The sequence below is a fragment of the Brienomyrus brachyistius genome, chromosome 3 (genome assembly GCF_023856365.1).
Source record: "Brienomyrus brachyistius isolate T26 chromosome 3, BBRACH_0.4, whole genome shotgun sequence".
In the NCBI taxonomy this organism is placed as follows: domain Eukaryota; kingdom Metazoa; phylum Chordata; class Actinopteri; order Osteoglossiformes; family Mormyridae; genus Brienomyrus; species Brienomyrus brachyistius.
The window spans coordinates 34,152,047-34,172,803 of NC_064535.1; the positions used below are offsets into that span (position 1 = coordinate 34,152,047).

The 20,757-nt window shown below is 49.8% G+C and overlaps 1 protein-coding gene across 50 annotated transcripts in view; it reads right to left on the reverse strand.

Moving 5' to 3' along the window:
• Positions 1-6,578: 6,578 nt before the first annotated feature.
• Positions 6,579-20,757, reverse strand: part of LOC125738029 (semaphorin-3A-like) — a 31,495-nt gene continuing 17,316 nt past the window's right edge. Inside the window, exons 5-19 of one of the 50 annotated variants that reach the window (XR_007396658.1) lie at positions 20,158-20,251; positions 18,661-18,780; positions 16,260-16,402; positions 15,312-15,426; positions 15,157-15,226; positions 14,666-14,810; positions 14,086-14,305; positions 13,809-13,900; positions 13,043-13,084; positions 12,205-12,362; positions 11,430-11,497; positions 10,454-10,602; positions 7,446-10,084; positions 6,816-6,885; positions 6,579-6,780 (exon numbers count right to left, since the gene is read on the reverse strand). Coding sequence is in view for 1 of the 50 variants with exons in the window: in XM_049006506.1 (XP_048862463.1) it covers positions 9,638-10,084; positions 10,454-10,602; positions 11,430-11,497; positions 12,205-12,362; positions 13,043-13,084; positions 13,809-13,900; positions 14,086-14,305; positions 14,666-14,810; positions 15,157-15,226; positions 15,312-15,426; positions 16,260-16,402; positions 18,661-18,780; positions 20,158-20,251 (1,863 nt within the window). In the remaining 49 variants the exon portion in view is untranslated. Of the gene's footprint in view, positions 10,085-10,453; positions 10,603-11,429; positions 11,498-12,204; positions 12,363-13,042; positions 13,085-13,808; positions 13,901-14,085; positions 14,306-14,665; positions 14,811-15,156; positions 15,227-15,311; positions 15,427-16,259; positions 16,403-18,660; positions 18,781-20,157; positions 20,252-20,757 lie in introns of all 50 variants that reach the window. The other 49 variants (XR_007396655.1, XR_007396636.1, XR_007396635.1 and 46 more) reach the window with 49 other exon arrangements.

The following is a 20,757-nucleotide window of genomic DNA, read 5'->3' on the forward strand; positions in this document are numbered from 1 at the left end:
ACAGGGCAGGGGACACCCTGGACAGGATGCCAGTCCATCGCAGTGTACAGGGCAGGGGACACCCTGGACAGGATGCCAGTCCATCACAGGGCACAGGGCAGGGGACACCCTGGACAGGATGCCAGTCCATCACAGGGCAGGGGACACCCTGGACAGGATGCCAGTCCATCACAGGGTACAGGGCAGGGGACACCCTGGACAGGATGCCAGTCCATCACAGGGCACAGGGCAGGGGACACCCTGGACAGGATGCCAGTCCATCAGAGGGTACAGGGCAGGGGACACCCTGGACAGGATGCCAGTCCATCACAGGGCACAGGGCAGGGGACACCCTGGACAGGATGCCAGTCCACTCTGACGAAGGAGCACATGGGGGAGAAGGCCCCAGTTCCGCAGACCAGGGGTGCGTTTGGTTGTAATGGTGAAGGACCTGGAAGTAATTGGTACATTTGAACTACGGAGGATGAGGCTGACAAACACCACATTGCTGATTCCAATGAATATTTAGTTCCTGACAGGCAATGGACTCCTTAATGGCTGGTGACATTTCAAGACGCATTGCCTATAATAACATTACCGTTAATAAACTCACCTGTAATAATTTTACTTTTAATGACATTACGTTTAAAAACCTCCCCAATCTCTGCCCTTCATCTGATATTCACTGACTTGATTCTCTGTGCTGAGCCAACTTATCTGCACAGAAAATCACAAGTGTGATAATGCTTATAGGTATTACTGAGTGGATGTCACCAGTAGGAGCCACAAACACTTCAGCAGGAAACCACAAGCCTCCATCACAGGGAAACAATAGCTAATGGATTCCAGCCTGACTGTGGAACGGGCTCTTCTCATCAGAGGCGGTATATTACCCGATATGTTGCGCAGCCCTGGGGCTGCATTTACATGCTGAGGTCCAAATGTCCTCTATGTTCCAAAAGCCACTGCCAACCCTTTCTACTGCTGAAATACTAAACGGTGTTGGCATTAACACCCACCAAGCTCCTCAAATTTATGGAGTCAAATAACGTGTAATGTTCACATTCGACTATACGGTGGCAAAATGCACAGAAAGTTCACCAATAGCTCTGCTTGTGAATATCTACTGCTGATTAGAATCAGGGTACAGAAATTTCAGGTTGGCTAAAGCCTTGCAGCTTGCAGGCAGATGTTCAGGTGAAATGTTCTCAAAGCCCAACAGGATGACCGTTCATTGTCCCACTTTGCCACTGCTTATCCGAATCTCGTGGGCCGTGGGTCGTGTTCTGTGATGACATCACACATTATCACCGTGAGTGAGGGTCACAGAGTCAAACTTACATCAGAATAGTCCCAGACAGGATGCATTTGTCACATCGCCAGCGAGTGTGAGCAGTTTTTCCTGGGTCACATGGGACAGATTCAGTAGGAGATGTGAGCATATATAGCTGCGGTCTTACAACCCCTACGAGACATTGGTATCTCAGAAGCATGGATCTCACAGCTCCCTGTTGGGGGAGTTTGTCCGTAATTTCAGGACAGCTGCTCTGCTCAAATAAACTTCTAGAAACCTTCTATTCTAATCTTCTATAAAGCTTCTGGAAACCAAAAGAATAAACCTAAAATGCCTTTGGTGAGCGTGCGCCTCAAATCAGCGGGAGAACAGGAAGCAGAACATCCCAGAGTGTTCAGCCACATGCAAATCACAGAACTGAAGGCGCACAGAAATCTCACTGAAGCCAGCTTCTCTGCTGTTAAAAGTCATTAATCCAAAACATACGTGTGTGTACATGAGTATACATGGGAACACGCCACTTTTGTGTTTGTCACTGCTGATTTGATTTTGGGTTACCTGACTTATTGGACCGTGCGTTTGAGATTTATATGTCACTTACGACTCATCAGTATCCTTTTCTTTTTGGCCTCCAAGCCCACGAAGACCTTCTGAAAGGTCCATCTTCTCCAGGAAATTATTACCAGAACACACCAGTGTTCCTAATCAATTTCAACTGTGGGCTGTCACTCCAGCAGTTAACATGTCATCTAGAAGAATGGCCATCAGCACACTCGCATGATGGGAAACAGGAGTCAATCAGAGCTTCGGCTTGCTAGGAATGAACCTAACAATCCACTTAATAAGGGATTGTGATGTATGAGGCAGCTCGCAGTGTGGGCATCGCCTGTAACTGCGGGGGGATCGGGGGGGGGGGGGCAAGGGGGTGACATCCCCTGTGACTCTGCATGCGCGTGGGGGGGAGGAGGGATGACATAACCTACGACGGTGTTGGGTGGGTGTGGATGCATGTTAATGCAGTTATTTCCACCCCGATCGCAAAATCCTGCCAGACGAGCTGCTGTCTTTGGAGCCGTTGGGGACGTGACTGTCACCGTGCTCACTGAGACAGAGAAGCGTGGGGCTGCCATAATCTCTGAGAATGCAATGACACCCATCGGCTTGGCTCCGGCCGACTGTTAGTACAGGTAGCGGTCTGCAAGGAAAAACCTCCATGAATGTCACGGAATAGAGGAACTTTACGAAATGACGTCAAAATTCAGCAGGGTGAGCAGAGCTGTGACAGGAAATGAGTTCAGACAAACATACCCTGACTTTGTAGAGAAGAGAGAGAAGAGTAAGAAGAAGTGGGGGAAGAAAGAGAAAAGAGGAAGAAGATAAGAGAAAGTAGAGAGAGAAGAGAGAGAAGAGAAAGAAGATAAGGAGATGTCAGTAACCTTTACAGCTGTGAGAGTGTGGCCCCAGTGACAACAGGGTGCTGTCCCTCCTGCAGGCAGTCTCTGTGCCCCGAGCCCTGAGCCACACTTCTTACAGCAGACACTGGACACGGGATTAATGTGGCGTAATTAGGCAGCGGCAGGATGCTGTTTGATCTGCCACTTCTGCATTACCAGGTAGGTTCTCTGCATGCTGTGGAATCTGGACACCAAACAGGTGTCCTTAACGCCCTGGCAAAGCCAGCTGGGCCAACCAGGGTATTCAAGAGGGACCATGGATCACAAGGAGCGGAGGGGAACGACATCTGCACAGGCGTGAAACATGGTCTCCTATGGTGAGAGGCCTGCACAGTCTGCATCCCCGACACTTCATTCAGCACCAGAAGAGATCACCTAACCCAAAGAGATGCAAGTCACCTAACACTTCGGCTGCCTCATACTTCAGCAATGTACTTCTGGAAAGACACTGCGATATACCTGCTGTGATCAGATACAGCACTTTTAACACGGCACTCTCTAATTATCTCCATTTGTCGTTTACTATGATATTAATTAAGCACCAGTACAGGCGCTCCAATACAGACTCTGTAATACAGACATGGTAATACGGACGATCTAAAAGATGCTCCAGTACAGATGCTCCAGTACAGACGCTCCAATACAGACGCTCCAATACAGACGCTCTACTACAGATCCTCTAATACAGACACTCTAATACAGACGCCCCAATAAAGACGGCCTAATACAGACACTGCAATACAGACGCTCTAATAGGGATGTCCCAATACAGATGCTCTAATAGGGATGTCCCAATACAGACGCTCTAATAAAGGCGTCCTAATACAGACACTGCAATACAGACTCTCTAATACAGACACTCTAATACAGACGCCCCAATAAAGACGGCCTAATACAGACACTGCAATACAGACGCTCTAATAGGGATGTCCCAATACAGATGCTCTAATAGGGATGTCCCAATACAGACGCTCTAATAAAGGCGTCCTAATACAGACACTGCAATACAGATGCCTTAATAAAGACGCCCTAATACAGACGCCCCAATAAAGACGGCCTAATACAGACACTGCAATACAGACTCTCTAATAGGGATGTCCCAATATAGACGCTCTAATAAAGGCGTCCTAATACAGACGCTCCAATATAGACTCTCTAAGAGGGATGTCCCAATACAGACGCTCTAATAAAGACGGCCTAATACAGACACTCCGATACAGACGCTCTAATACAGATCCTCTAATACAGACACTGCAATACAGACACTGCAATATAGACACTGCAATACAGACACTGCAATATAGACACTGCAATACAGACACTGCAATACAGACACTGCAATATAGACACTGCAATACAGACGCCCCAATAAAGACGGCCTAATACAGACACTGCAATACAGACTGTCTAATAGGGATGTCCCAATACAGACGCTCTAATAAAGGCGTCCTAATACAGACGCTCCAATACAGACTCTCTAATAAGGATGTCCCAATACAGACCCTCTAATAAAGACGGCCTAATACAGACACTCCGATACAGACGCTCTAATACAGATCCTCTAATATAGACACTCCAATACAGACACCCCAATACAGATGGTCTAATGAGCCTCCATCTTCTCGGAGCCTCTCTCCTGCAGCCCTGGCCGGGGAGGGCACCCAAACAGAGAAGCCAGTACAGAAACACAATAGGGTGGGACGCAGCACTTTCTATTACCCGGCTGTGTGAGATAACCCCTCACCCGGCACGCGGCCCTGAGGTGGGGGGGGGCTCCCTCATAGCACCAGCCAGGGCCTGAGGACCAATTAAAAAGAGACTCCCTGCCTTTGATAGACACAAAGCTCTTTTCACAGTGGCTGAAACACGGCCCCCGGTGCAGTGTTCCAGTGTTCACGGGCGCGTGCGATACCCCGACTGGCCTTGTGCTCCTGAAAAAACAAGGCAAGCCATCAGTGAGACCCGTCAGGATGTCGAGTTGCTGTATAAATAAACACCCGATATGGACCAGCGCCAAAGGTAACATTCACCTGCCAAGCCGCTGGGCCTCCAGTGTAAGCCTGTTATTTACTATAAGAGGGCTCTGGAAGGCTGAAACTCTAGGTTCTCTGACTCCCCATGTGCCCACAAGGACCTGCCCATAACTGAGTGGTTTAATCATGAGCCAAAGCCTAACTGCGCTCCTCCCCCAGGCCCTACAACACACTTCTGACATGGGAAGGGGAGCAGCAGAGCCTAAGCAGGGGGAAATGAGGGGAGCTTCCACACCTCACCTTAAACCAGGGAGGCACAGATGCTGCTAAAGGAGTCAGTACTGCCCTAAATGAGTCAGTACTGCCCTAAATGAGTCAGTACTGCCCTAAATGAGTCAGTACTGCCCTAAATGAGTCAGTACTGCCCTACCAGAGTTAGTGCTGAAAGCACTCAGTAATTATGTCACAGCCAGCAGCTCGGAATTCATCTACATTCCATTTGTATAGCAGATGCTGTTATTCAGAGGGATGGTCCAAGCAGGGTCACTCAGTCCCGGGAGAGAATGGGGGCTAATTAAGGGCCTTCCTCAGTGGCCCAACAATGACATCACTCTGCCATCCCCGGGATTTGAACCACCAGCCTTCTGATCACAGGCAGACATTGGATAAGTCACTTACAAGTAATTCAAGAGTAGTACCCCCTAGTGGCTGGACTTTGCAAATCACAACAAAATGGACACCACCGTCAGAGATATCCTGCTGAATGGCTAGATGGACACCTCTCCAGTTCCCAAACCTAGCCACCCCAGCCATTCCAAGTGCTTTTTTACCATCAGTTCACTTAATTAATTAAATCAGTTTTAAAAAGTGAATGAGATATTGACTAGTTATACAAGGTGTGCTAGTGGTCAAGTCAAAATATACACACATACATCCATATTCTGTATATAAGCTGCTCCCCTGAGCGAATAAATCTAACTTCAAGAGTGCAAAGTTAAAAACCGCGGAGAGGTAGCCTTACTTTAATATTGCAAAATGTGCAACACCAGATGGCGCTGGTGTTCCACACCTTTATTAAAAGGCCTCAGTCACAGCAGCAAACTCTGGATTTTGTTATGTTAAAAAAACGATACACGAAACAATAAAGTCTTGCTCTTAATTACCAGTGAGTAATAGCTCGTTTTTAATTGCTCACCATTAATTGCTGGCTTCTTCAGTCCTGATCATTGCTTCAGCCCAGATGCACCAATGAACCAGGACACTCAGACAAATGTATGTCTTTTAAATAATTATGTGCTGAAATCAGTAACTGGCTGCATGTGCTACGTTCAGTGTGCTGGGTGACTTTCGATATCTGCGGGACATAAACACAGATAGGCAGACCCACGCAGGGGAACGCCAAGCTCTGAAAATGAGCTGCTAATTAAAGATCAGGTGTTACTCGAACACCGAGGACATCCAGCTGCCCCAAAGTCCATTAATTACCCAGCCAGTTAGTGGAAAGCAGAAGGCCGGCCTCTCTGCTTCTCAGCCAGGCCTGTGCAGTGGGGGGGGCAGGAGAAAATCTGGACTTCATATGAAATGAAATCATAAATGATCACCACTTGGAGTGGGAGCCTCTTCACAGCTCTTGGGTTGTAGATTTGAATCCTCCCAAGCTCTGTAGCAGAGGAATGTATACAATCCCCAGAGGTACTGATTGCGCCTCTCCGGATCACTGTGAGAAGACAGTAGAGTAAGCAGATCCAGAATCCACTGTGGAGCACTGTCAGGACCAGCCACGGACCTCATGGTTGGATCCTGCAGGCTTCAGCTCACGCTCACTTATACACGCAAGATCCAGTGTCCAGCTCTCAAAGATGGACAAATGCTATCAGGTCGTTGAAGAAATGTTTATTTTATCAACAGGGTACATGCCAAAAAAGTCGTTTACAGCAGTTTTACAATTTATTTTTTTGTCAAGTTGCAAAGATTATCTGAAAACGTGATGATGGGGGACGTGAAGGCCACCCAGTGGATGGAAGCCATGTTTATCGGCATGCCACCTAGTGGATGGAGGTCATATTTATCAGAACACCACCTGGTGGATGGAGGCCATATTTATCAGGACACCACCTGGTGGATGGAGGCCATGTTTATCAGGACGCGACCTGGTGGATGGAGGTTATATTTATCAGAACACCACCTGGTGGATGGAGGCCATATTTATCAGGACACCACCTGGTGGATGGAGGCCATGTTTATCAGGACGCGACCTGGTGGATGGAGGTTATATTTATCAGAACACCACCTGGTGGATGGAGGCCATGTTTATCAGGACACCACCTGGTGGATGGAGGCCATGTTTATCAGGACGCAACCTGGTGGATGGAGGTTATATTTATCAGAACACCACCTGGTGGATGGAGGCCATGTTTATCAGGACACCACCTGGTGGATGGAGGCCATGTTTATCAGGACACCACCTGGTGGATGGAGGCCATGTTTATCAGGACGTGACCTGGTGGATGGAGGCCATGTTTATCAGAACACCACCTGGTGGATGGAGGCCATGTTTATCAGGACGTGACCTGGTGGATGGAGCCCATGTTTATCAGAACACCACCTGGTGGATGGAGGCCATGTTTATCGGCACATCACCTGGTGGATGGAGGCCATGTTTATCAGAACACCACCTGGTGGATGGAGGCCATGTTTATCGGCACATCACCTGGTGGATGGAGGCCATGTTTATCGGCACATCACCTGGTGGATGGAGGCCATGTTTATCAGGACACCACCTGGTGGATGGAGGCCATGTTTATCAGAACACCATCTGGTGGATGATGTACTGAGCTGTTTCTTCCACATGAGAGCTTGTCTATCACTAAACGAAAAATGTCATAGAAAATATTGGAGTGCAGTACAAGGCTATATGCTGCTTCCTCAGACTGTTCCTTGGATTTTGTAAAAAATATAATTATATATCTATTTATATATGTACATCTCTGAGACAGTCAAATGATCACACCGGGTAGATCATCATACTCCATGTTATTATACACTAAGGATAGATGGGGGAGGACGATGCAAACAGCTTCTCATATGCATCTTCACATTTGACTTTCCTGTGTTTTGGACCCTGATGATAATTCTTCAGCTATTTTTAATAGTCATTGAATAAATATCCAGCTTTCTCTAACCCTGACCCTAAGAGGTCATAGATGAATACGCTCTATTAATATCTTTAATATCTGTTGCTGTTTGGGGTTTACAACATCATCAAACGGGCAGACGGAGAAATGGCATTAAATTCATACCAAGTGAAAAAGCAGAAGGACGATCTCTTTATTTCTGATTTGTTCATGTGTTAAATGCAGGGGATACTAGAGAGAGAGAGAGAGAGAGAGAGAAAGAGAGAGAGAGAGAGAGGAGTGGTCCTCTCTGCCTTTGCCTGAGAAGGCGGTGAGCTGTAAAGCACTGGATCAATGAATGGACAGATGCTCAGCTGGGGCTCTGCCCCCCCACTGCAGGCCATAATTAATAAAAAACTCAGAGCTCAGATGCAGCATCAGCACCAGGCTGGGTGTGCAGGAGGCTTCGCTGGAGGACATGAGATGCTCAGCCCTGCTGTGGGCAACCTGCCCAGAGGTATACTGGGCTGCCGCTGTCACTACAGTCTCTTTGTATGGATTTAATTGTGGGGGTCAGACTCAGAGTAAAATCACTGTCAGACTTGTTATAAATAATCATAAGAGGTAAAACTCAATGCTACTTCAACCGTTTGCACTCTATGGGCTGTCAGATGTCTTTCCATATAATCTATGTCTCAGCTAACTGTTTGACTGGAGAAGCCAACATCGGTCTATTTCTCTGCATGTTTGTCTCCTCAGTTAAACCAACTGGCCCGTGACTGGTTACAATTGCAGTTTTGAAAGTTACTATTCCACAGGGACAGTCTCCAGTATCATCGACTTGGTTAGCGGATGAATGGATGGATGAATACATATTCAAGGGGGTGTCATTCAGAAGAGTGCATTAGGTTACACATGCTGCAGATTTTCCCATTATATATATATATATATATCTTATTATATAGGCTGTTGTGAGAGGCAGGTTTGATAAACACACCAAGGGTGATGCGTTCGCATACACGGGTCTTCGTAGCAGTAGTTCAGCAAAAAAATGGGAAAGTAAACAATGATACAGAAATGAAACTGTCAGATATACTTTAGTTACTCTGTAAATAAAAAAGTACATAAAATATTCCTTTTGAATCACATTTAAATAGATGTATGATCCGGAAGCTTCCATTGCCAACATAGATCACTGGGTTTATATGTCTATTGCTTTGAGAGGAGTCACATCTCTGGCCAATGTATGCCAGAGGAAGAAGAATTTACCATAAATCCATAAATAATCGTGATATCAGGTTATCCTAATATATTATTGGTCAGAATGTACCACTTAAGTTTTCCGTTCAGTTCTATATACAGTGGTTAGATTCGGGATTCTGAATTTACAAGCAGATTCCTCGAAGAGGTGGCTCCCCATGGCCTCTGCGGATTGGGAGTAGTGGGATTCAGAAACATCCAGAATTCAGGAGAATACGAACTTCCGACAGAACTGTCCAAAGCTGTCTCACATCCCATGGCAGCTGTCAGACTGACCCTGCCGTCCCGCTCGAACACAGTGGTGGCCTCCAGCGAATGGGAGTCTATCGAAAGATCTACAAATAGCTACGAATGAAAAAACTAAATTAAACACGGACGAGTCGTTAGGCAGCCTGCCTGTCCGTCTGTCTGCAGGAAGTCCAGGCGTAGCAGTGGCCTCCATTGTTCTGAGTGTACAGTGAGTCCCGACGGCTCCAGCGGCAGTAAGCAGGGGGCCGGTCCTCTCCGCCACGGCACTGTCAGTGTCGCATTTCCGTCACGTTTAGTGACGTTCCCTGCCGGTCCTCAGACGCTCCGCGGCGCCCTCTCCAGCTCATGCGTCCTCCTGTTGCGACCCTTCTTATTCTCCTGCAGGTGCTTCCACTTGCTGCCATGAGGAGGCGCACTCTGTACCTTCTGCCGGCGCTGCTTACGGCCTCGTCGCCACACCTGTTCGCATAGCTCCTCCACATTGCTCAGGTTGGGGTGGTTGATCAGAGACATGAAGTCCCGATACCACACCTTCTGGCTGGCCAGCTGGCCGGGCCCATCTCTGGGCTTTGAGCCATCGCCGTCCCTGTGGAGCAGATCCTCCAGCCCGTCCATGTCAATGACCTCCATGGAGACCCTCAGCAGGGTCTGGATGAAGCCGTGCTCCATGGCGTGGCAGTAGTACACCCCCGAGTCCTTCTTCTGCAGTCCGCGAATAAGCAGGCCCTGCTCCATGCGAATGAAGCGCTCATCTGACTTGATCTGCAACACAAAGCGAAGGAGCACAAGCCTGGATGCGATTCTGTGACTGTCGGTGAGGCCTAAATGCTGGAGATTTACTTAAGGTCTGCTGATCCAAAACAGACATTTTATAGAGTACATTGACTCTAGGGCTGCCAAGTATCCTCAGCGATGACGGAGGCGAGGGGCTTACATAAGCCTGGCATGTCAAGGAGGAACCAAAGATTAACACTGCTGACATCAGCCACATTCTCCACAGTCTTTGGAGCTCAGATCTTCATAATCCCACCTCAGACTCCTGCAGCTAGAGGGTGCCAGTGACCCCTTCATGTCCCCTTTGGGTTTCTCGAGCCCTTGACAGTTTCCAAACATCCCCTCCCAGGAACCTACCTCATGTTTGCGTTCCTCATTGTGCTTCTGAACCTGCCAGTAGATGGCAGCGCGCTGCGATTTGGGGCTGCACTCCAAGAAGGTGGTGCTGTTCTCCACCCCATACAAAACCTTGTTCTCTGACGAGGAACCTGGGCTGTAAAGATCATCTGTGAAAAGAGAAAAGTATGAAAGGTCCGGCCAAGCACCTAGTCCCACAGAGACCCGCTCACGGACACCTCAAGGGTCACGTTTAACCTCCGTCATCACTGATATCACAGGCTGCGCGTGTATTAATCAGCCTGTTGTTAGTCGAATAAAATCAGACTCAAATGGGTCTGTGTGGCGCAGGCATCCATAGCTGGCCTCACTAACGAGGTGATGGTGGAGTCCACCCTGCCAACGTGGATGATGCCCATTTGCACATCATCTCGCTGTCGTCGTCTCTCTGTCCCCCTCTGACCCCCTCTGACCTCAGGGAGGCAGTCAGGCAGATGCCTTCGGACCCCAGCTGAAACCATTTATGCACACAGGCCCATATTCTTAGCACGTTGATATGCAGGGCAACTTTTTGAGCAGTGTTGCCGGGCAGCTGACCCAGACACTTTCCCAGTCATATTGGACAACAAATTTCCATTTGAAAGACTGCAGTCAATTTTTGTGATGTCCAGATTCAGATGAGTTGCCCTGTGTGTTGTCACCTTTCTGGCTTCACTGGGACTTTCTGCTGTTTAGGACCTGCTGCTGTGGGTGCAGAGTTCGTTTGTGAGATAATCGACCGGCCCAGGGGGGGGGCGGGCTCGATGTGCAGCCCGTCTAGGTGATGTGTGAGTGGCCTCTTGCCCCCACCCTGATACTCCCACCGCAGCTGAAAGACCTTTCAGTGTGGTAAGGTCGTAGCTCTGAGATATGGGCTGTGCTGCACCAATAAGAAGGCTGCTAGTTTGCAGAGCGCGATGCCGGGCTGTTATAAGATCCGTGATTGGCTGGTGCTCACCGTTGTGCTGCAAGTCGGAGCACTGCGTCAGGGGATCCCCGTTCCTGATGTCCTGGCGTCTCGTTCGTCTGGGAAATACAGACAGGTGGGTTTATGGGCCGGAGAGGACGGATGGTGAGAGAAACACAGGGGCATGTCTGAATCCCACCCAGTCGCTGCCTGCCCCCCCTCCCCCAAGCTGAAGAAGTCAACGTGAGGGTAAAATCAATAAAAGCAAGAAAGAGATGGCGAGGAGGGGGAAGCTGCACACATCTCCTCCATGCTGCGGGGGCGGAACCACGAAGCTCACCGCGGACAAACATGCGAGTTTCTCTGTAGGATGCCTGCGTAGGCGGCCTTCCCCGGGACAGGCCCGCAGGCTCGCTGCCCAAAAAGGCCCACGCAGGGAGCCATGGGCCGCCTGCAAACCTGTATAAATGCGCCGCGACTAAACTGCAGCTGCAGGTTTCCTAACTTTCCTGACAGTTGTAGCCAAATGGAGGAAAGATATTTGTAGATCTTGAAGACGGGCAGCGCATATGGCAGATATATTTGATATATATTTGCCTTCTGTGAGTCTGGATGCAACCTTTCTTCTTAAAGTAAGCCTTGGCTGCAGGCTTCAAAGACATATTTATTATACAGTTTAGCATATGGCACTTGAGCCAAGATGGACAACAAGCAGTGCAGGATTGGATGTTCGCTTAATGATTTTAGCCAATAGTGGCGTCTCCCTATTCACATGGAGAATCTGGACTCATAACCCGGCCCCCGGGGGGGACCAGGCCCCGCCTACCTCTTGGCGGTGGGGAAATAGCGGGAGCATTCTGTGCCGTCCCAGGCGCAGTAGGGGTCACGGGCCAGACAGCACTCGGCGCATGCCTTGCCGTACACCCCGCAGCGGTGCAGGGGCATCTGCGAGACCCCAATGGACGAGCCGATGTAGAGCTGTTGCTGGAGGGAAACATGCCATGGGATCGCCATTATTCATCCAGGAAAACGGCAGGATGTGAAACATATCTAAATACAGAACATGTTTATTTAATATTTAGCGCAGTGACTGTCTGTGACCAACAGGGGGCCCTATACCTTGGGGGTCCCAAGCAAGCATGTGCTTAGGGTGGTGGTGAACCCCCCCCCCCCCCCCATCCCCCCGCAGGGGACCCTGACTCCCTGCCCTGTGGCTCTGGAGGAACGGCGCAGCTCTGGGGGTGCAGATCTGTAAAATGGCCCATCACCAAACTGTAACTGCTCACACGTGGCAGCAATTGGGGGAATTCTGCACCCCTGAGCAGCTGCTTCCAAGCCTGACAGGTTCTGGGAGGTTCTGCTGGGTGGGGTGCAGTTTCCCTGCAGTCTTGACTCATTCAATGACATTACAGAGTATCATTCACAGTGTGGATCTGAACCCCGTGATGGTCTACAGCCAGGAAACGTGATCAAGCCTCCCGTGTCCCTCATACAGCACATATGAGGCTGTCTGGAGCTGTTTCTCCATTCATCAAGCCAACATGAAGTGGAGGGACGGTGCCAGAATGACCCCCAGGGGGCACAAGGCGGCCAGCATCCCACCGAGCAGCTCTTTATTCCTGAAACCCATGTTTCACATCAGTGACGGTGAAGAGGAGCCTCACCTGCTTGGTGGAAATATCCATGGCTGTGATGGGCGTCGGATCCTGAGGGAGAGACCAAGGGAAGAGCTTTAAAACCTGGAGCTGTGAGCAGAATGGCACCCCCCAGTCTGTACAGGTCCCTATGGGGAGGGGACAACTGATGACCATGCAAAATCTGCCATAGGCGTTAGTGAAAATTTACCCGGCACCCATAACCCCAGGTCCACCCCCTGGCCAGCAAAATGTGCTGATCAGCCACCCCCAGCCACCCCCCGCCCCCGAATCAGGGACGGATTACGGACCGGGCCAGTGGGGCCGCTGCCCAGGGGCCCTTGGGGTGCAGGGGGCCCGTGGGGCCCCTAGCCCAAAACAATTTGCAACGCTTATCAACAATGTATTTTCGTTTGTCTATTTTAGAGGGCCTACATTCTTTGATCCTCTGCCTACAAGGGCCCCTGACTCTATAGGGAGGGTGTTTGGCTGCCAAGGGCCCTTGAATTGTGGTGCTTGTGGTGGTGGTGGTGGGGGGGCTCGCGAACGTTTTGCCCAGGGGCCCACACAACCCATAATCCGTCCCTGCCCCAAATGTCTGCGCACCTCACTGAGTCTGTGTGTCCCTTTTGTGGTACTGTCAAACAAAACTAACAGTCACTGCACAAACGGTGAACCCTCAGGGTCAGGAGCATGAGCTTTAACACCAGCTTTCTAAGTAGCCTCATGGTGCGCTGAGGGTGCGTACGACTCCACATGGCATTTGCAGCCGGCACCTTTTCATCGACAAACTCACCGCAAACACAGTCATCTCTTCCAGGAGCACCTCTTCCAGGTCATGCCAGCTCTCTCTGGGAATGGACACCACCTTCAGCACAGTCCCGATATCTTAGAAAAGAAAATAACACACCCCATGGAGCCAGGCACTCTCTAACCATGCTAGCTCCATTCCAGCCTCATAACGATCTTGGTGACCCTCATGGCTGTTACATGCTAGCTTCATAACTAGCTAGCTATGATCTTCAGGGCACATGGAAGCCCGCAGATCCCCCACGACAGAGGCGCATAGGCACCTGTCCCGATGAACATGACGTCGTACTGGCCGTCCTCGGCGTCCACCCTGTCCACCACTATCTGGGAGAACTGGTAGTCCACGTCGGTCTTGACGATGATGGGCCGGTTGTTGATGGGATGGACAGCATTGAACATGGCGGGATGGCCTCGCGCGAAGGTGATGACATCATCAGGCAGGTCCTTGGTGGAGTCGAAGCCGCCAAAGGTCTGACTTGGGCACTACAAACCACCAGGGGACAGCAAGAGTAGAACCGTCTGACACAGCAGACGTACACTAACACTAAGAAAATTTATGCTGAGAAATAACCGTAATCCATTCATCAAACATCCATCTTCAGTGACAGCCTATTAATCATGGTCGCAGTGGATCATAAACCAATCAGCAATTTTCTATTTTAGATATTTTTCAAGAAAAAAAGTGCCTATATAGCAAATCCTACAAATGACCAACAAAGTCCCTGAGAAATGTCCTCAGAGAAGAAGCAGATTGACTATTGGAAATGAATATATGCAGTATGCTGCAAACCCCAGAGCTCATCAGCAGAAAGCAGCAGGGGAGGGTACGCTGCGATGCCGTACCGTTCCAGGACGTGGGTAGGGCACCCTCCCCAGGAAGGGCACCCACTGGTAGGTCGGTCCGTCCCGGTGGGCGTAGGGGCCGAGGAAGACCCTCCGCACGTCGGCCATGTTGTATATACACACCGCCGAACCCTTGAAGATGTTACTGGAAAAAGACACAAGCTAGTTGTGAGATGGTGACCTTAATTACAACTGCAGATTGTTCAGTTAAGGCTCTGTCGTGATTATAATAACCTGAGAGATGAGTGCAGTTGCGTTTATGCAAATCTTAAATCATATTATGCAAAGCAGGGATCGTTAGCAACATTAGCATTTGCACGCAGGGCCGCTGAGATACTCTCTCGGTGTGACTGTACACCGTACGACTAAAAGAACAACTCTGCACTGACGTTCAGGCTCCGTAGCGGCAGGTTTATGCTGCTCATACAGAACACAGACATCAGGACTGACAGGTAACAGGCAATCGAAAGCACTCCCATGCAAACACGTACCTGGATGTCGTAAACACTCCATAAATAACCGGATTCTTCGGGTCTTTACCGCTCATCAGGAAGGCATCCTCTAAAACAATACAAGGCATCCAAAATAAACAAGGGAGAGTACAGATCCACAGCGGAATGCATTATGGGATGTAAGGTGCACTCACGTAGCTCGTCGAAGTGCGTGTCAATGCCGTTTAGTCCCGGCACTGAGCAAATTAAGCGGGCCTTCAGGAAGGTGGTCCATTTATTGACCAGGCTTCTGTTCCCTCCAAAATCATTCTGTCAAGGAGAATGAAAGACGTGAGCGAGAGAGAACGTCATGTGAGGTCTGTCGAGCAGCTGTGTTTGTTTGACCGTACAGAGAGAAGAATCAGTGGAGGTTACAGGTGTCCTGACAACAGAAGAAAGCTGAAAGATTAATTACAGGATCGAGCATCGCGGAGGAGAGACGCGGAGCTTGGCATGATGACACATGACGAGGAGGCCGTCAGTCAGCGGCCCGCCCTCACGCTCCGTGCGATTCCATGACGGATTTATTGTGAGCCTGTCATTAGTGTCTGTTTGTCTTTGGAAGGGCTTACAGGAACAATAACAGGCCCGATTCACACGAGCCGAAATAAAATCCCGGCCCAAAATCGCACAACAAATGAACAAAAAACGGACTTCTCCAATTGGGGGGGATTTTTCAGATTCTGAAAGGTGACAGTGACTAATTGGGAATGTTTCTCTCAAGTCGAAGCTGCAGAAATGTGGCAGAATGGATCCAGAGCCCTTCAGACGGCATCCGCAGCGTTTTAATAACGTGGGGCTTCGTGATGACAGTGAATTTACGCCAACGGCCCAAAGAACTGGCTTCGCTCGGTGGGGGCCAGGTCCCATCGCAGTGTCAAGTGTAGGGTGGAGAGCATTGGTTTGAGAAGTGGCCGGGAAACAGGATGCAAAGCAGGCGTGGGGCAGCAGCGGCAGGTACCAACAATCTAACCCTGCACTTACAGCCACTACACTAAATATTAAATAGATGTTTTCCTTATTCAGGAGGAATAAGGAACTGGACTCGCTCGCTGACGGTAATGCCTGTCGGGAAAGCGTGGTCACATGACGCAGGCCGGTACCTTGCAGAGCTGTGCGATGCGGGCGTGTGTGGCCCTCCCTGTGTGCTCCCCATCCATGGCGCTCTCACGGAAAAACAGGTAGATCTTGTCATCTTCCGGGTTGTCGCTCTCAGGGATTAGGTGTGCCCCCACAAACCGGGGCTCTGGAGGGGGGGGGGGACATCAACAAAATGAGGCTTATTCTCAGATAAAGCAGAATGGTGAGGGGCTGCCTTCTTTCTGCCTGCGTAGAGCTGTGTTTGCACACTAACACAATATAATGTGCTTCAGGTAGCTAAACAAATGAGTAAAACCCAGAGTGCCAGCTGACCCGTAACACAGAACAGCCCTGATTAGGGTGAATGAAATCGAATACACATGCTGCCTAAAGAATTTTTATTGTAATTCATACATAGCAACAGTAAGCAATGCATTGTGGCACCAGAGGGGATTCATGAATCTGACACTTAAGACAAGGAAATAGGAACGTCCATTGGAAATAGCTCACTTTGAAACACGTTAAGCCTGGAATGAGCATGGGGCTAATGAATCGTAGATCCCATTAACAGCATTATGGGTTAGATGTAAGCCACCGCTTTGCCTGGACTGGGGGCAGGGGGGGAAGGCAATTAACCACTGGCCGCCCAGGCTAATGAGCTCGTCAATCACCGAGATGGTTTGACGTGCGGAGTAGCGTGAGGTCGCACCGTCTGAGCCGCATGCGACCCCCAAACATCCTCTAGGGCCACGGAGACCTATCATGGCTGAATATGATGTCATACGGGAACGCAGGTCACCACAGAGATTTTCCGTGGAAATCAGGTGGGAACACTGCGAGTGGTACACGTCTCTGGAAGCGGGTCACTTCGCGCTGCTTGGCCCAGAGAAAGGAACGGACCCCCTCCATCGGAAACGTGCAACACGATCCATGTCATGCAGCCGTTAAACGTCAGATTTTACATCCCCATTAAGCACTTCCTGTGTGGGTCACATGTGCTCAACAAGTCATGGCCATGAAGCGACCCCCTCCCATCGCAGACAGATTGCGGATTTATAACCATACTTGTGATTACTATTACCCCCTAGTCTGAAAACACGATACCCCCTAATTGCCCTAATACCCCCTGTGTGACCTGTTTCCACACAATGCCCCCTAATTGCCCTGATAGCCCCCATGTGACCTGTTTCCCATCCCGCTGGGAGTCACAGGGGCAGCCCCAGTTCCAAAGTGCAGACGTGACTCCCAGAATGCACTGCTGCGTGAGGTCAGAGGGGCGGAGTCAGGGCCATGCTTGAGGGGGGCAGAGGCGATTACAGGCCGTGACACAGTGAGTCCTCATTAAGCAGTACGGCCTCCTTAACACGATTAGAGACGGAGGGCACAGATGTCTTCATCAGGCATTCATGTGGGGCTCTTTGCAATCCTCCAAACACAGTGAGAAGTGCAGGGCCGTGCAGATCGCCTGCTGTTGGGAGCAGCACTGAAAAAGCTTCAAAAGGCAGCCAAGGTGGGGGCGTCATGATCCATTATTCCAGCTGATGGCTCTGATTAAAAGCCCGAGTTGTTTTTTTTCCTCAGCAGTAACTGAGCACCACTGCACACTGGTGTTAAATGTCGTCTGTCTGGCTCTGTGGCTGCTTAACAAACAGCCTGTGCTTATGAAACCTGAAAATCACACCAGCTTTCCACAAAAAGAGGTGATAGAATTACTAAAAACACAAAAAAAAATATGTCAAGAATACACTGTGTATAAAATCCTCGGTGAAAAAGGACACATGTGAAAGGATTAAAGACAAAGTGTGCTCAATTTTCAGCACATCAGTCGTCAATAAACAAAACCAGTTAGTGAAGGTAAACGGGGCAAAGCAAGGGATGAGCAGCTTAATCAGAGGAGCCCGGCGAGGGCTTGGTCGATGCCGCTGTAATCCCCGACGTTACCTGTGCCTTTTGTGCATTTTAATGCCCCCTTAATGCTGTCCCGGAGGCCACCCCCCCCAGTGCTAATCTCCAAAAAGCCTGCATCTGATAAGGCGTCTCCTCTTAGAAGAACATCTGCCAGGGGTGGGATTACACAGGGGAAACATTCTGCTGCGGGAATGTTGGATGGAAGTGTCTGTGTCTCTTCGCTGTCTAATAAGACCTCAAAAACCATTATACTTATTCAGACACTTTTAGTGATGTACCTCTTTGAGAAAGCGGAGTCAGACGGTCCCTGGACCGTCTTGCACAGAGGCCCAGAGGAGACCTCACTCTGCTGTCCCTGGGTTTTCAACTAGTGACATTCCGATCAGCATCCAAACCCAGCTAGCCCCTCAGAGCCTGGTCTCACTGCGGGTAACAGTGACTCTTCACACCCAGATCTGAGGAGCTCAGCATCATAAATGGCTACTTGTGTCTCTGTACAAAGGTTTACTTTCTCACCGTTCAGCCAGCGGGAATCGTGCTGCTCCGTCCGGATAGGGTGGTGCAGCCCCAGTGTGCGGAACACGGCGAAGTCCCGTCCCATGAAGTCCGCCGATGTTCCCGAGTACAGCTCTCCATCTGTAAAACATGGAAAAAACATTAGCAGCTCGGAAGGTTCCGTGAGGCCGGTGTCATGCGGCTTTTCACGGAGAGGCGGTGATCTTTGGAGAGAGACCCGAAAGGTGAGCTTTTACAATAGAGATCTGGAAGGTCATTAGGGGCACTGGAAGGCTGATAGGGGCACTGCGCTGTCCTAACCAGGGGACCGGACTCTTAAGCAGTGAGACATTTCCTTTTCGGGGGGGTGTTAGGGGATGGGGCCAAATGGCAGTGAAGGGCAGATGATAGGGGTGAGAAATGTGACAGGAAGTGAGGCGGGAAATGACAGCGAGAAAGGAAGTGTCAATAAAAGCAACAAAGAAGCTTCCAGAAACTCCGAGAAAAAGATTTAGACAAAGGGCAGGTGTGTGTGTGTGGGTGTGTGAGTCATGTATATATTACATTGTGGGGGCCAAATGTCCTCACAATGTGGTAAGAACCAAGGTTAGAGCTGGGTAGGGGTTAAGGGTGTTATTGTTGGGATTAGAATATTTGCTATAGAAATGAATGCAGAGTCACTTAAAAATATGCACACAAATGTGGGTGGGTGTGTGACAGAATGTAGGCCATGTGTAGCGGGTGACAGCGCAGATAATGACTCCTGCCCCCCCCCGCGCCAGGTTTACACTCCATAACACGACACCAGCCATTTAGCATGGGAGGGGGTCAGCAAAGCAGAATAGCACAGCAGCAAATAACAGGCTCTTCAAACCCATTCATACGAAGACGGTGAGGTCTGTGAGGTGGGGGGGGTCACTTGGTTCGTCTCTGGCTTTCAGAAGCTTTTACTTTAATTACTTTCCTATTGGAGCACAAGGCCAGCGGGCGGGGGCCAGACGTGTCTGTCTGACGCACTGAAGGAGAATTGCTCCGAGCTGCTGGCAGCACACTGAAGCCGCTCCCAGCGAGGGGGCGTGATCTAATCAGCGGGCCGCTCGAGCTGGGCGCAGACGGGCCCCTTCAGCCGGATCGGGCCGTGTCTCCCGCCCCAGACGGACGGCCCCTCACTCGCTCTCTCTCCTTCTCTCTCTCTGCGTGCAGCAGGACGTCGCCATTAGCCATGATAGAGCCTAGTGGTCTAGTTCTGGACACACGCGGATCATTTTCCACATGGAATATTTCAGACAGTTTGTTTTGCATTAGGGGCGGCATGTTGCTTCTCCTTTCCAATGAGAGCTTTATGGGGGTGGGGGGAGGGTTTAGGGACAACTGACATCCACTAACATCGCGTTGCGGGATGCTGGAGAAACGACTGTCATGTCACGCAAACCGAATGGGGGAGGGGCCGCAGCCTGCCGTGTGACTCCCTGCAGTACAGATCCAGGAGACCCTCCCCCCGCAGGCAGGAACACTCACCGACCAGCAGGGAAGCGGTCAGCATCTTCGGGTCGTACGGACTCTTTCCGCGGCCGTTCTCGAAGCGGCTCGTCTCCAGACGGAAGATGTTGTCCTGGAAGAGACAGCAGGAGCCCGAAGTGTGTTAGTCTCTCTGACAGGCATCAGAGTGAATAAAGTGATATGGATTGCCCTACACACAAACTGCGCTCCCTGCTTATGTCTGGCCACATAATTGTCTAGAAAATACATTATTACAACTTGTGTGATTTTTCTTTAAGGGAATCTTCAAGCTCTTGCCTTAATGGAATGAAACCTCGCAGACAGTCATTCATCTCCAGATGAATTATTGACATTTTGTGACATTTGTATCCATTCAGAATGATAAAGTGACAGAACCATGAACAATGAAGCATGGAAACCGACCTCCTGCTTCATCTGAAGAGCAGAATCATTGAAGGAGCGATAAGTTAATTGTTTAATAAAAGACAACAGACAAGCCTGACCAATCACAGCAAACTATAATTTTATTAAAAATGCCCCCTCCCCCCAGCACCCCAGACTGACTCACAGCACCACGCATTTTCCCATTAATTCAGTATCACACTCTAAGTAGACAGA